This window comes from Nanorana parkeri, unplaced genomic scaffold (genome assembly GCF_000935625.1).
Source record: "Nanorana parkeri isolate BGI_ZX_2015 unplaced genomic scaffold, ASM93562v1 scaffold876, whole genome shotgun sequence".
NCBI classification, from domain to species: Eukaryota; Metazoa; Chordata; class Amphibia; order Anura; family Dicroglossidae; genus Nanorana; species Nanorana parkeri.
The window spans coordinates 292147-309345 of NW_017307144.1; the positions used below are offsets into that span (position 1 = coordinate 292147).

The window sequence follows — 17199 nt, forward strand, 5'->3', positions numbered from 1 at the left end:
GTGTGTGTGTGTGTGTGTGTGTGTGTGTGTGTGTGTGTGTGTGTGTGTGTCTGTGTCTGTGTGTCACATAACTGATACCATTTTTTTCAGACCAAGTACAAGTACCAATACTTTTCCTTACAGGTACCAATTACTGATACCTGTTTATTGTCATGTGACAGTTTTTCTAAAACAATACAGGCTAATGATTTCAGGACAGTGGTGGAGCGCCAGGGGCTAGTCACAGCTGCAACTGCCGCAACCCTGGTAGTTCTCGTGAAATTGCCAGGTATCGGCACTGGTATCTGTGCATCCCTATCCAGCACTATGTTTTAATGTATGACCATGATCAATAGATTTCACTGGGAAACAATAAAAGTTCCCAAAATAATGATGGTAGGTGCAGCAAAATGAAACCTGCCTGGTATGTATTTTCTACACAAAATTAGAAAAAGGTAATTTAAAATGTAAAGGTGATACTGATCGCAATTCCCATGATTTAAATTACTAGTATAATTGTGTATGCAATGGTTAAACATTACATGTTTATTGAATTATTTATCAATTTCCAGAACTGTTAAAGCCAGCTACCAATGTATTTGTTTTTCAGAGATGTTGTCTTTTAGAAACTGTTGCAAGTCCGCCTGGAACACTAGTCTGGTGCTCAAACACTTTCCTGTTTAACCTGATTGGACATCTGTATTGAACACTGTTGTATGTTTAACAGCTCATATATGATCAATGGAAGGAATAGGAAGTAGTGGACTCACAACTGGGTCTCTATAAGGATATGTTATGTATCAATATAGGGAGAAGCTTGATTTTTTGGAATGGCCAGTGTGAGGCGATGATCGCCACATAAAGCATCCATTTTAAAATGTAAGATAAAGAGTAACATTAAGCAGACTATTTAAGAATTTCCTGAGAGATAGCCAACAACTCTTCCAAGAGCATACAGAAATGTAACAAAGTCACAGAAAGCACGACAATGTGATCAATGAAGTATGTTAACAATAGCCAAGGTACAGCAAAAAGGATATCTACTGAGATGTATGCGATTACATCACTGACTACAAAAGTTTCAGCAAGTGGCAACTGAGATAATAGTTAAGTAGCCATCCCTATTGAATAACCACACATAAGGGCCAATTTCAGGAGGAGGCAATTAAACCTACTCATGTGTTCTTGGATTATGTTAAGATAAAGCACCTACTGGAGACCTATTTAAACAGGGGGAGAACATAAAAAAACCAACAAATGAAGCTAATAGCAGCGAAGAGTATGAAGTAATGTAAAACACAAATGCTGTTCACTATAGCAGCCAACCCAATTATTGTCTTATTTATCTTACCATATTGATAACTTTTTTACATGGATTATCACTGGGTGACATGAGCTGTAAATATTAGCAATTGTACATCTAAACTTTCTTAAATCATTGTTAATGTGACACTAAACTCAGCATCTTAAATCTTAACCACTTCACATTACCAGGCAATTTTTGGTTTTTCTGTTTTCAGCAATGTGCAAGTGTAGCTGAGAATTCCTCTGTCACGCAACACTGTAACTAAATTCTATGTATATATTTAAGATTTCATTTAGTCATATTTATTTGTCTTAAAATTGTTTACTGTATTAAGTACAAAAGACCCCAAAAAATGAAAAAAAAAAGCCTGTTTCTTTTACTTATAAATCATAGCAAATATAAATGGGAGGACAAGAAAACCCCCCGAAATGACCCAATTTCGGAAATCAGACACTATGAGCTGGTAATGAGGGGGTTAAAACATGGAGCTCCGTAATACTGCACAAGATACAATAAATGGTACAAGTCATACAAAAAAGGTGAAGAGAAAGGTGGAGGTGAAGAGGTTAGTGTACAGATCACAAACAGTGGGAGGGTGGAAGTGAAGGGTTTAATGAATAGCTGTGCAGGATAAGGGAGGTGAAAGGGTTAATGTACAGTTCAAAGCAGAGATAATACAGATATAGGCAGGAGGGGACCAGAAAGGGTTACATTTATTTGAACCTTTTTTATTTTGCTGTTGCTGCAGCAGCTTGTGTTCACCAGGAACTAATAAATGGGTGACTCATTCATTAGTTTCTGTATACTCGCCAGCCTCTGATATAAGAGGAAAGGGAGGGCTTGGCAATGTAAATATTGGTTATCACAGCGATCACAGTACACAGAGTCAGTCCGATCGGCTCTGTGTACATATCCATGGCTCTCCGCTGTCTGATGACAGCAGAAGCCATGAGTGGAGCAGCCACAACCGGGAGCGCACAGGTTTTTACGGGAGGATGTACGGGTACGTCCTCTCGGAATAATGGGGCCGTGGACTGGCTGCATATATAAAGTGCCCGGTCCGCTAGTGGTTACAAATGCATTCAAGTATCCTATTAACAAAAATGTAGCTTATTTGTGTATCACTCGGCTGCAGATCCTCAAATCATCTCTGAATTTGTATTGACACTGTCCTTTCTCCTGGAGGGTGGGTCCTGTGATGGATGGCAATTACAATACAAATATTTTATGCACTTCATAAAATATTTCAGAAACAGAAACTTACTGGAAACAGAACAATAGAAGAGAAATTCAAAGGTTCATTGTGGCATCAAAGAAAACAAGAAGACTGCATAAAATGTCTGTAGAAATTCTATTATGGTGCTCTGCACGTGCTCATTGAACCACCCAAGCACAACATTGGTCCAGGCAGCAGAATCTGGAAGTCTTACAGTATAACAGAAAAACTATGAGTTCAGGCTTTGCATTAGCAATAAAGCTTCTCATTGTAAGTCAACAATTCCCAGAGATGTGTTCTGTAGCCCAGAGTAGAAAAACAATGTGAGATGACTGTTCCCATAATAAAAATCAAACAGGCCACACAGAAAAATAGCTTCTATGAAATGTGCCTACGGGTGCACCCAAGCTCCCTTATTTCCCTGTCCTTACTGTGGGGTTTAAACCTAGGATAGCCGGCATGTGCTGATGCATCAACAATTGTTCATGGCACAGTAATTAAGTACAGTAAAGCAGACCTTGTCTGGTTAGTTTGGAAAAGTATGCACTCATCCCAAAAGTTTCCCATGATTGACCAAAAATTAATAATGATTGCAGTGAAGAAAATCTGCTGTCTGTTGGCCTGGTATGCCAAAATAATTTAACAATTCCTAAAACAAAATCATATTGTAATACATGCAAAGCTTTTGTCATATCATGATCATTACATAATTTGATTAAATACATTTTTGCAGTGTGTAGCTTATGAGAAAAAATGCTATCCATTAAAAAAAAAGTTGCAAATTCTGTTGCAACCATTAGTGATTAAGCAAAAATATAATCAACTAATAAAGCCGTGCTTAGCTGTAATGATGAGATAATCGGTATCAGCTGCAATGCTACCAAGTAAATTACTCTCAAATGATGAATGCCAATGCACGGTGTTAAATCTGAAAACATTTTTTTTTCAAGCTTCAAATAAGTCGCAATGTGCAATATCAGAATCAGTTTACAGATGAGACAATTGTTTTCATATAAATATAAACGTATGTGCCAACAAGCACCCAACTGTGCAATACTCATATAATGCAATATAAAGCATTTATGTGTTAAGACTTCTCAAAGTTAATTCTCTGGTGTAGCCACTCTCCTCTCAATACATTATTCTTCAAAGTGCATACAGATGTAAAATAGTGTTAATATCTTCCACTAAAATCGTTTGGCATGCAAAGGTTTCTGAAATGATCCAAACAAAGCCTTTTGGAACCGCACTCACCAGAATGATAGGGCTACCCTAAATAGGATGAGCCATAAACACTTTATCACTGATGATCACTGATGTTCACTGATGTTACTCCTCCCAGCTGGATCACCATAGGGTGAGATGACGGTCACTTCTCTTAGCTTTCTCCTATCTTGCAACCTTGATACCTCATAGTTCCAAGCTCAAACAGAAATTAAAATCCCTCTCATGGTGTAGAACTTCACAATTCAATATTTAGTAAAGAATAAAAACACTTACATAGAATATAGTTCAGTAGCGTAAAGGATCCTCCATTTGTACGGGCCACAAGTCAGTATCAGGAAGTGTGTATGCTCCGTCCACTGACACATTTCGTCGCCACTGACTTTTTCCATGAGGTAGCATGTATTTTTTATTGTACTATATGAGTACTGCACAGTTGGGTGCTTGTTGGCACATACGTTATTATATTTATATGAAAATAATTAACTACAATGTATGCTAAATTTGATATTTTACATTGACACTTTATATATTTGAAGCTTGATGTTTTATTTTTTTTCAAGGTTTAGTGCAATGCATTGGCATTCATCTATTAAGAAAAAAATTCTGGTCTTTTGAAATATATGGTTATAATGTATACCTAATAATTTCACAAACATGCTAAAATACCTGCAGTCCTGGGGCAATAGAAAAGATTGGAAGGCAGGAAAATAAGTAAACTTTTTCCCCTATTAAATGTCACATTTACATACTGAAACATTTCAGGATTTGGGTCTTCAGGGAAATTCATGAAAATGCTTCCTCCTACACCTCTAGGTGTATGCATTCAATTAATGGAGCCAGATTAGCATGAACTACCAAATACACATTAAAATACTATAAATAAATACAATAAATCACTTTTATTCCCGACTGCAGGCTCATGTGGCAAACCCTGACAATACTCCGTTTAGTGACATGCAGTTCTGGTACACATTCCAGACAATGAGCAACAGGAAAAAAGTAAGGCTCCAAAGGTAGAAGTGCTTCAAAGATATTGTATAATAAAAATAATAACTATTATTACGACATGCATATCATCACACAAAGAATTGCTACACATAGTCTAAAATAGTTCCTATGTAGTAAAGGAAACAAGCATGTCAATATTAAGATGATGTATAATATTCACATGCCATCAATACACAATTTTTAAATGATGTTACATCACCATATGAGGGGTGTGTCCTAATCGGACAATTATCTGGGAAAAAAAGTATTTTCTAGAGTGTTAATGGGAAGTTTTTTAGATTACCAAACCTACCTTTTCAGCAACGTTTGAAATTTAATGCGCAACAAGAAAAGTACAAGTAAAGTAAACCACATCAATAAATAATAATTCCATAATAATACCCCATGCAAACAAATTTAGATTGGTTGTGGGAATCTATGGCCTCAACTTCAGGCTTATTTTTATATGTGTGTGAAGTATTTAGGGGAGAACTGGAGTGAGGAATCACAAGAATGGAGCCTGTTGAGAATCTGCATACACAATTATTAAGAGACAGATTGTGAACCACTATACTATAAATATATATTTATTAAAGTATAGTGAACGCCAATTTGGCTTTAGTAGGAAAAAAACAAGGTTATTTATTTTAAAATTCATTAGAAACTCTATGTAGGATATATAGCAGTTGGGAGTCTAGATTTAGAGGTAAATTGATGCGTAGCTTTGTCCTTCTACTTTAAATGTGATTTTCATAGTGCCCACATGAATGTTATAATTACACTAATTGTAAAAAACACTTGTCAGAAACTACTAAACAAGTGAGGGAAAAAGTGGATACAAATTTATATTAGGAAAGCATTACATTTTACAGATTGGAATATTACAAGTTTTGGGGGGTTTCCACAAGACCTAGATAAGACTGAAAGCAGGTACATGTGCAGTATGCATGTGTTCAATTTACATTTAGAAATTGTTTGTGAAATATGACAGGGAAGTGGAAGACTGCCATTCTTTAACTTTCCCCACATTCTTGATATGTGTCTTCTTTCATAAATTATTCAGCTCCTGTGTTGTTGGAACATTCATTTATTTATACACTTTACAATTAAGTTATTCAAAACAAGAAATCATATTGGTAAGTAGGACAACTAATTGCTACAGCATTTAGCCCATAATTACAATCAATGTACAATAAATACTTGGCAATTGTAATCAATTGAAATTTGATGTGAAAGCTTTTAACCTAAGCAGGAAAATTTATTTTTGTTTCCCATTATATAAACAGGACAGCATGTAAGGGGAGGAACTCTCAAATGGGGGAACAAAGAGGAATACAGGTTTTTCTTATATCTTAATGCAGAACTCCAATTTTAACTTTACAAAATAAACTGTCCATTGATTTATACCAATATAAACCTCGCCTCCGATGCTGTCCCCCACACAAACTCTGTGAGGCCCTTTTCAGAGTTGAATGGCAGGGTCTGTGAGCCCAGGCGGTCATGGTTTTATGTACAGTATGTCACCACATCAGCCTGGGCTCGCAGTACAGCACTGCACAGAGCAGCACAAACATCAGTGCTGCTCCTTGCAATATTAAAGATTGCCCCAGCCTCCACAGGAAGAAGAGAAATAAAGATCCAAAGAGGTCTTGTGACCAGCCAGAAAACCCTAGGAAAGTATGTATTACAGCAATAAAAAATGGTACAGGGAGGGTGATTGTGAAGAAAAAAAAAGCCGAAGCTACATACAGTATATCCGGCGTATAAGACGTCCTCTGATTTTCGAGTGATGTTTTGGGGTCTAAAAACACGTCTTATACGCCGGCAAATACGGTACCTGGACAGGAAGTATGGGGAAATCTTGCCAATGGGTTATAGACCGCAAATAAATTCCCCTACTGTTTTCAAACTTGGAAAAAACAGCTGCAGTTTCATTTGAATGACAGTGAGTTACATTGCCTGTCATCATTAACATTCTATGTATACTGAAAACTAATAGCTGAAAACTTTAATGAAAATACCATATAAAAGGCGGGCATAAATGTCTGTGTGTCTTATCGAGCGAATGTGTGAGAGCTGAGGGAATCCTTATCGCCCGACGCCCAGGACATGCAGTTTCGGGTGCCAGGCGAGTAGTTATTTTGTACATTTAGCCCTGCTCCTGACAAGCAGAGCTAAATGTACAGTGTAGAACCGCCGCTCATTTTCATACAAGTGATCTGATTAGATCACTTGTATGAAAGGAGCAGCAGTTTTCAGGGTCCCCCGCTCCTCTGGGGGGACCGTGACCAAGACATAGGAGCTCACCATAGAGCCTGTAGAGCAGACAAAGAATATCCGTTCTTCGTCTGCTCTGTGTGATCACTGAGACCGAGGAGCTGTAATCACAGTGCAGCCTGTCTCAGCTGTCAGGAACTACACTCATCTTATGGTCAGGTGGGTATTATGGAGCACAAAATACTGTAGTTGTATTTTTTATACAAGTATGTTTTCAAAATCATGTGTCTAGAATATGATCACAGAAACTCATATCTAAAGAGAAGCCCAGAAATGCAATAGCAATAATGAAGCGGCACCAGAATAATAAACGTTACAAACAGAAAACAACAAACTTGCCTATTACAGTAATGCGCATCATGGCTTGAGCAGTCCACAGAAGATTTATGTGGCTCAAAGTTAGTCTAAATACACTTTCTGTATTTGCTGAACATCCACTCTAGGTCAGGGCAGTGCAGCATAAATGTATAGAGTATATATCTACGGTAATAACTTATTGTATTAATATTTCTATAATCACTGTGATGAACCTTCATATAATTGAAAAGGCACTGTACCAAATACAGGGTTCGGATAAGTAAATACTGATTGTACGTTTTACTACAACCTGGAGAGTGGGGGGCTGGGAAGTAAATACATTTAGTCAATGTCTTTTACAGCTTGTGCCAATGGCATCAGTCTGAAATATTTCTGAATGAATTGACAGGTACGTTTGACCTGCAATTAACCTGCTTCAAACAGGTTTTACATTTCTATGGAGTTGTATGGAAATGCAAAACCCGCTTAATACAGTCAAAAGCTCATTAACAGAGGTCCTTAAAGGAGAACTATGAGATGAGTGATTTTCACTCACCTCATAGTTCTAGCCGACCTGTGACAATGAGACTGTCACAGGTCGGCTCAGTAGATCGGGAGGTGAGCGAACACATACCGGGTTTGCTCGCCTCTCGATCCTGCCACGGCTTTCTGCCGTGACAGGGGGAGGGGCTGGATTCCCCTCTCCGATCTGCCAGCGCTGACTGGCAGAACGGACGGGGGAGGGGGCGGGTACAGCTGGCTCTGCCTCTAGATAGGCAGAGCCAGCTGTCACTCACGCAGCTGGGCGGATCCCGTCATCTACGTCGGGATCCGCTCCAGGTGCGGCGTCTCAGTATACTGCGAGCTGTAGCTCGCGGTATACTGAGCTTAGGGTAACGGGAGGACGCTAGTTTGTGTCCTCCCTTTACCCTGAGAACTATGGGGAAAAACACTGACCCCATAGTTCTCCTTTAATGAGTTTTTCATAGAAGCCACCTACATCATTAGAACATTCTTCTGTATAACTCCCTAGATGTCAACATTCAAACAAAGCACACAAAAAAACAATGGCGTAGTCATATAATGCCTTTGATATGTTACCATTAAAATAGTGCCTTAATTTTTTTAAAAATAATTCCACTTTTAGTATGCATTTGCAAAAATATCAGCATTTAGTCTTACCGCATATGGAACCTATATATTAATCTAAACTATACATGATGAAAATGACTAGCAGCTTTTGATTTTGTTTGGGTAATGGGCAAAGATGAGACAGATTTGCAGCAGGACCAAATAGGGAAAAAATGTGTTCCCAACAATTAATGTATTTAAAAGAAAATACAGAGAGACTGGTGGATGATTAAATCGGATAAATTAATAACCTCATGCTCGCATATGATCAAATCTCCTTTGATGCATCTCCCTGGTTCTTCATTTTTTTTTTGTTCCTTCATTTCATTGATGTGCAGCCTGAATGTATACAGTAATCTTTGCTTAAACTATTAATTAAAAAGATCCAGCCAACTTGTAAACCTTTTGAAAGGTTAAACAGCTGAGAAGAGGTGTCCTCCATATAACCTTTAATTTGGCTAAGCAGCATTCTGTGTAAAGATTTTTGCTGACAAACGGAACTGTTTTCCTCTGATTCATTCCTTCATTCCCCCATATAAGGATGCAAAGAGGAAATCTACTTACCATTAACACACTCAAAGACATCACAGCACTTTCCAGGTGTCCCATTGCCTCGTGAGACAATCCGAGGAATTGACCCGGCTTCACACACTGGGAAACTGCAAAGCCCGGAAAGACACTCACATCTGTAGATGAGCAAAAAGGAGGAGAATGTGTCAGCACTACCAATCTCTTTGTTCCTTGCAAAGATAATTAGCTACCAATTAAATCCATTGGGGAACATAATCATACATTAGGTAATGGCAGAAAATGTCAAAATAGTCTAATACTTTTGGAGATTTTAAATTGTCAGTCAATGCACAGAATCAGAAGGCTACGGCAAGCCAAAATTAATATGATTTATTCATTTGTTTTATTGAAAAGAAACAAATACATCAATGTGACTTATTATAGGCACAGCGTAATTAGAAGCATTTAAGTGGGCAGTACAAGGGGAAAAAATACCATGGGGATGTCATGGTAATTGATTTTTGGGCCCAGCTCAATCCATACTCATATGCCAGTTGTTCCAAACATGCATCTATGGCATGGACTTGCAGACATTAACTGCTGCAATTTACCTCTGTGTGCAGGCCACGGATAACACTTTTTTTTTTACTTATTAATTTTAAAGTGTAACGAAACCCATCAATTAAACTGTTTCCCAAAAGAAAGCTTGTGTAAAATATGTTATAAAAATGGTTATTAAACTCTTAATATTCATGTCCAGGCAGAATTGTTCTGTAATTTGTTAAAACATCTATTTCTTACCATTTCTGCAAAATGTGTCTGTTTTGCTACGGAGTAAAGCACCAACACAGTAATCTCAAGATGAATCATTAGTGAACAGGAGACTGCCTCCATTATTTCCTTTTTGTATGACCATCTGTTATGCATGCTACTCCCTTGGCCACTGGTTGTGTACTATCCTCTCTGTATTTTCTAAGGATATAATTAAGTCTCTACTCACTGTAGTGGTCAGGGCTGGGTGTCTCAGGCTCCAGGTCTGAACCGTTCACTTACTATGCACTTACATCGGCTACATCTCTCCACATTAATATCCATTAACAACGGCCAAATTCCCACCTCCAATCCCACCTACATTAATCCCCATTCATAACTACAATCTCCATTGCATGATGGGAATTGTAGTTTCAGCAAGCAGTGATGTAAATGCTGGTTTGATGCCTTCTCTGGATGCTCAACCATTGCTGCTGTTTCACAGTGGTGACCTTTGACCACTAAGTTTTAGAATGTATTTTTTACATAATTATTCACATTTATTATGCATGGAAGTAATAAAGGTATTGTAGAAATAATTTGTATGCCAGAGTTCAGCTTTATGCAAGCATATTGATGTTATCTCCTAAGGTGTTTTCATTCAAATTCTACCTGCTAGTGTATTTACAGTGTATGCTACATTCGAAGCATGCCTCTAGCGACAAAATCATGCAGAAAACTGTGACAGTTGTCAGCTTTCAACCATTTTAAAGCGCTGTCCACATATGAGCGTCTCATGAACGTGCATCAAAAGCGCACAAAAGTGAATGGGGGTTAAAGCCCTCAAATGACTGGTGTGATTGCTGATCATGTGTTTAGCATCAAAGCAACTGCAAATCTAAATATAGACACAGTTGGCGCCATCTTCGGATGTAGGGGCAAGTCACACGTTGAAACAGTTTGAGAGTTGCAAATAAATGCTTCATTTTTGAACATCCAAGTCCATCTAACAGGAATAGAAATAAAGAGGTTATGAGGTCTTTTGTATTTATCAAAAGACCTTGTTGTATCCAGCCTAGAACCAAAGGCTGACAATGGACCAGATTTTGTGTTTACCAATTTTCTTTTTCCTGTTGTGCCTAAATTAGAACAGGATCACAACAACCACTGTAGGCTCAAGTATCTCACATAATTTAACTATTTCCCTGGAGGCTCCAGATTGATGAAATTCACATTTTAATGACAGTTTTAAATATCAAGCACTTGGCATGTTGTTTCTAGCAATATGTTTTGGGCTTTCATTTTCATGCTACTGTTCACAAGATCAGTCTGTGAATGACAGTACAACAGTGCTAAGGTCGGATGTTCAGTAACTGGGGGAGAAAAAAAAAACTCCATGATCGTGTGGGGCAACAGTAAGTGGTTAGTAATTTCATTTACACATTAAGCCATCTTGGTATAGTGTTTCTGTTCAATGAAGTGCAGTATAAAGCAGGCACCAAACGTTGGATTGGTGTTATAAAACACAACATGTATCATGTTTGGGGGCATTAAGCAATTTTCAGGCCTAAAATGTGGATTATAATGTGTGCAAAAAAACGAAAAAAGGCCTTGGTAGCAAAAGGGTCCTTATGGGGTTAAACATGCTGCTTTGTAAACCTACACAAGCATATTAACTGAATGCAATGTTCCCCATATATTTATATAATCAATAAAATAAAAATAAATCACCAATATAAACAATATTAATTTGATATATAAACATTTCATGGGTCAACTAAAGAAAGCACCTCAGACACAATGAGTTTTAGGTCTCTGTTTGAATTTAATTTCACATAAAAGCCTAACTGAATTTTAAAGGAAAACTTCACGTTCATTTAAAATAATACAACATGTAAAATTGCTGCACAAGGCATTTTATTGTTAATAATGGTTTTTAGAATGACCTTTCCATTTTAATCTGAAGCCACTATCATTTTCTAAAACTGTTCAAAATGTTTACTTCAATGTGGCAACCTGGAGTCTGCACTAAAGGTACAATGTTAGGCATTCCCTGGAAAATATGTTTAATTTTTGTTAAGATACTGATGTAGAAATTAGTTTGGAAAGGACATGGTGAAACAGCTTTTTTCTTCAGAACAGAAAGTTAGGCATCTGCAAAAAATGCTTGTTAAATCCTTGCAATTAACCTTTTTTCCCCCTCAACAAAAGTAGAGTTACACCGTAAATACATTCCAGATGCACCAAAACAAAAGGTTTTTAAAGTCTCACAGTTCCTTTTCTTTGGGGACAGGCTTTTCTGCTCAGGGTGTGGCTGCATTCTAGTCTGCATGCTGTAGACTTTTATTCTCTTGGTGGAAGCAGTGGTCTCTATGCACAGGTCTCACATGCCCCCTGTTTAGTCAGAGCGAGCACTCTGTAATCAGCAGGGAATGTGAGCATTACCAATTGCAGAGCTACATGCCTGACTCAGAAGTGGGTGTGTCTATCCTCTGCAGATAGACCACTGGTTCTCTACAGGATGCTGGCAGGACACAGGATTTTATACTCAGGCTGTATCTGCTATCTGAACAAAGTGAACACTAAGACTTGTAATGCCTTTTATTTGATTGCACCACCAAGGTATTTAGCTGATTTAAACTGAACATTTAGAATGGCTTTAGGCATAAAGCATAAGTCACAGCTGGCTTCCATAAGCAGAACTGAGAATGATAAAATGTTTTAAAAGTGAAAAGAAGACTAGAGCTTTACCAGCAGACTGGGCAAAAGACACCATATTAATATACAGCATTTCTGCACTATCCACCATAAAAAAAAAAACTTCACTACAACCTCACCTGCTGAATGCATAAAAAAACTTGGTTAAAAAAAACAAGGAAAGAACCCGCCATACAGGAATGGATCAAAGATCGTTGAAGAAATTCAAAGATAGGTATGACTTGTATTAAAGCATTTAGGTGTCTTGGATAGTGATATGAGAAACTAATTAGATCCAAAGAAGCCTTCAGTTCATTGTATGCATCCTTACTGTGCACTCTGAGCTACAGGACACAGTTATTTGATTGTTAATGTTTATTGTAATAAATGCACAAGATCTATAAAAAGGCTTAGCAATGTAAACATATGTCACGAGTGTTTCTATAACATGGTCTACGTGTTAAGGTGCCCATACACCGTCGCACAATTTCCGTACGGAGGCCTCATCCTGCCCCGATCTCAAGGTTCAATTAGCGGTAGTTTTAAAAAACACCTGGACGAATTGCATTAAATCGACCACACATATTTTCGTTTGCGCATGAGCAGGGTTTATCGTACAAATTTTGACTACGGAAACGCCACCAACCGTGCGAAAATCGTACGATTGACCGAGGTTTTCTAGCATGCTGGAAAGTCAAAAGTCGTACAATTGTACAGTATTTGTGGTTGTACACTGCCCATCAACCTTACGGATATCGGATGAAAACGTGATTGCATACGAAAATTGGCCGATAATCGTAAGGTGTATGGGCACCTTTAGAGAGTACACAGCAAGAAACAACAGGGTGAATTCATCAAAACTGGAGCAGACAAAATCTGGAGCAGCTGTGCATGACAACCAAATTAGCTTCTGTCTTCAGTTTGCTCAGTTAAGATTCAAAAATGAAAGGAGAGAAGCTGATTGGCTGCCATAGACAGCTGCTCCAGATTTTGTCTGCTCCATATTTGATACTTTACCCTCAACGTCTTTATGAAAAGAATGTTCAAATGCATTGTATGAAAATGTTGTTAGTACTGTAAACTGAAACTGTTAAATTTTTTAAAAATAAATAACATTTACATAAATAAAAAGCAAAATTATGACTATAATAAAGAATGTAGAAAATCATGCAACCCTTCATTGGCTAATCCAAGTTCTCCTTATTATTACAACAACAAAAATATGGCAGAGCAAGCATGTGAAATTGTAAAAGTAATATTTAAATTACTTAAACCCTTTCCCTGCCACTGATGTTTGGCATACAGCGGAACATAACCACTTCTAGCCGGCCAGCTCAATATGCCTTATGTTGGGTATTTGTTTTTGTATTCTATAAGTTTTGTATTTTACTGATGGGATGTAATTAGCAACTAACAAGCTGATCTCATCTTAACAGTTTGTAAATGTGGCAGCTACAGCATGGCTCCCCTGCATGGCACTGAGAATGTGATCAGGCAGCTATATGGCTGCTGACTGCATCCACAAGTCTACAATGTCCCCCAGTTTTCTCCCTCCAATGTCTTCCCCGGTGTCCCATTCTTCAGTATCCTGTCTGCTCCCCTATCACAGGATGTGTCCTGATTGCTGGCTCCCAGTGCCAAATTCTTTTTTTTTTCTGTCATCATTCTAGTTGTTCTAGATAAAGTTTACTGATCGCTTCAGCAATCAGTATGCCTGCAGCCAAAAGGAATCATGGGGCCCTGTACAGCCTACCTGGCAGGGCCCCTATTCCCTGTTTACATAAACAAGATTTTGCTTGAGTGTTTGTTTACCCTGCTTTTAAGCTGGACTTGTAACAGCTCTAAGAGCACATCACTCCCTGCTTCATTCTTCACAGAGCAGATCAGGGAATGGACGTTCCTCGGTCTGCAACAGCTTTCCATCCTGACCCCATTTGCTGTGAACCTAGCCTCCCCCCCAACCCCAGAGGAGCGGGGAACCCCAAGAATCATGGTGGGAGGTTGCAGATGGGGAAGGCACAGTTAGATGTGTACTGTGTATATCACTGGTCATGAAGGGGTTAATGTGGCAAGTTAAAAAATAAAACATTTTTCATGGGAGCTTTGAAATGCATTTCAATGCTCACTTAAAAACTGTTTCAATCTAAGTTCAAAGTGTCTGGTGCCATAGCATCTTCTTGATGGTACTTTGTTGGTACCACAAAATCAACAATATGTTCAGAACAGAGCTGTGTGATTATTACTTGCCAACTAACAAAATAACCCATATTCCAGATGAAAAACCAAGTGAAGGGCAATATGAACAGGTTTGCCAAGTCCTATAAATATAAGAAAGGAAAATGTAGGAGATAAGTGACCACAAGCCTCCAGGTAGTGTGTTTAACTTTGTAACCGATAGGCATTCTTTAAATCACAAAGATCTCAATACTTTTGAACGGTTGCCTTTAGTTTTTGCTGTAAAAAAAGACAGTGTTAGTCGTATCTACAATTTCCTCTGGGCGACTAGATTATAAAGGACTCTGTATAATAATTGTCAATAGAAAGCAGAATGAGTAGGTGGAATTTACAGTACTGTTTTACATATGTGGTTTAAAAATGAGCCGGCATGACAGGACTCTGCTGGGGGAAAAACAACTTATGGTAGAACTCTGTGTGCTTCATGCTATTAAATATTCATGTACAACCTTAGAAACCATGGGAGGATCAACTACTTCTCCTTCACTCTTTGTTTGACAGCCTCATATGACAACTAAAGGATCAGTATTTCCATAATTGCAGTGCTATCTTGACATAGGAAGCAGGCTTGTAAATGACATAACTGGAATATATATGCATATTCAGCCTTGCTGTGACCTCACACATGTTTCCTTCTAACTCTCTGATCATGCTTACTGGAAAGTAAGAAAATCAGCTAGATACTGTTTATAAGAAAATCATCATCATAAGTATTTATCATAGGTATTCATATAGTGACGACAATTTGCGCAACACTTTTACATAGTGCACATTCACATCAGTCCCTGCTCTTAAGAAGTTTACAATCGAAGATCCCTATATCACATGCATATATACAAGAGCCAATTCAGACAAGAGCCATTTAGCTGGGATGAAACTGGAGTACCCAGGGGGAAACCCACGCAAGCACAGGGAGAACTAATTGCAGATCGTGATCTGACCGGGATTTGAACCAGGGACCCCTAGTGCTGCAAGGCAGAAGCGCTAACCACTATGCCACTGTGCTGCAAAACTGCTTTAAAAAAATCCACACATACTCACATTTCTCGGTAACAGAAAACAATAATACAGTAGTAATCTGAGGAGCATTCAGGTAATGCGGAACTGGGCATCAAGATTTGTTTCTTCAAGAAAAAGGGGATGGTATGATAAAAACAATGTTAAACGCAGATAATGCAGGAATGAGTAATACAGGGTACATTTAGGTTCTGTCCATGTTTTTTTACAAACCACTTATGTTACCTCACTGAATGGTTTTAAATGTTACTTAAAATGTCTCTTAAAAAATAAGGCCCAGTCCTAAGTGCACTTCCAGCCAAGGCCAAGCTGGGATTTGTCCAGGGAGGAGGCACTAATTAAAATGTGACTCTATACAGATTTCTCTTACATAATGCATTTCTTTCAGAATGACAGAACTATTTAGCTAGCAACAAACAATCTGCAATTTTTACACTTCCTAATGAACTCAATGAAATTAATGAAGATGTCAACATACGTAAAGCTTACATCATGTTTTATGACCCATTTAAAATTAAATTTGGGAAAATGTATGGCTATAAATTAAACTGAAATGTTTGTACACTCTGTACTATTTGGAGTTTTTGTGTCAGGGGATTTTGTTTTATTTATACACTGTAAATTATTACACTGACTGCGCACTGTAATTGGAGACAATTCAAGAATTAATTAGGAGTCATTCTGAAAGTTAATGGCTGCAGCATCTGACAGAGGAGACGCTTAGTAATTTTGGGACCTAGGCTTTCTTAGAAACAGGTGTGGATTAGGATTTGGTTGAACAGATTAGACTGAGAAAGTCCTAAAGGGTTAAAATGTGTTAGGTTTAAAATAAATTAAAGGGAATCTATAAAAAAAATAATTGTGTGTGTATATATATATATATATATATATATATATATATATATATATATAACTACCGGGCCTGCGCTTTCAGAAAATATATGGTTTGGGGGGTCTTTTACAAACGCTAGCAACGCAGCAGTTGAAAATCAAACCAATAGGAAAAAATTGCAGAAAATTCAAAAATGGCTTGGCCAGCTGATTTGAAAAATGTTCCGGAGGGCTTGGCAGCGAAAGGGTTAAGGTTTTAATGCAGCTAACCCATTCCATGAAGCTCTCTACGCACTGTTGTTGTTTCAATCTGAAGACCACACAAAGTTTGGAGGTCTGTAGCTATCGATTCTGTAGTCAGTTGGCGACTTCTGTGCACTGTGCGCTTCAGCATGCACTGACCCCGCTCTGTCATTATACGTGGCCTACCACTTTGTGGCTAATATGCTGTTGTTCCCAGTTGCTTCCACTTTGCTATAACACCACTAACAGTTGACCATGGAATATTTAGTAGCAAGGAAATTATTGCACAGGTGGCCTATCACGGTACCACGTTTAAACTCACCTGAGTGACCCATTCTTCCACAAATGTGTGTTGAAGCAGTCTGCATCCCTAGGTGCTTGATTTTATACACCTGTTGCCATGGAGGTGATTGGAACACCTGAATCCAATGATTTGGAGGGGTGTTCCAATACTTTTGGCAATATAGTGTGTATGTGTATATATATATGTGTATAT

General features: G+C 38.1%; 1 protein-coding gene across 1 annotated transcript in view; it reads right to left on the reverse strand.

The window, feature by feature from the left end:
• The window catches only part of CRIM1 (cysteine rich transmembrane BMP regulator 1), a 615863-nt gene that overhangs the window by 272883 nt on the left and 325781 nt on the right, over positions 1-17199 (reverse strand). The window contains exon 6 of the mRNA XM_018565709.1: positions 8985-9106. Within this exon, the coding sequence (XP_018421211.1) occupies positions 8985-9106 (122 nt within the window). The remainder of the gene's footprint in view (positions 1-8984; positions 9107-17199) is intronic.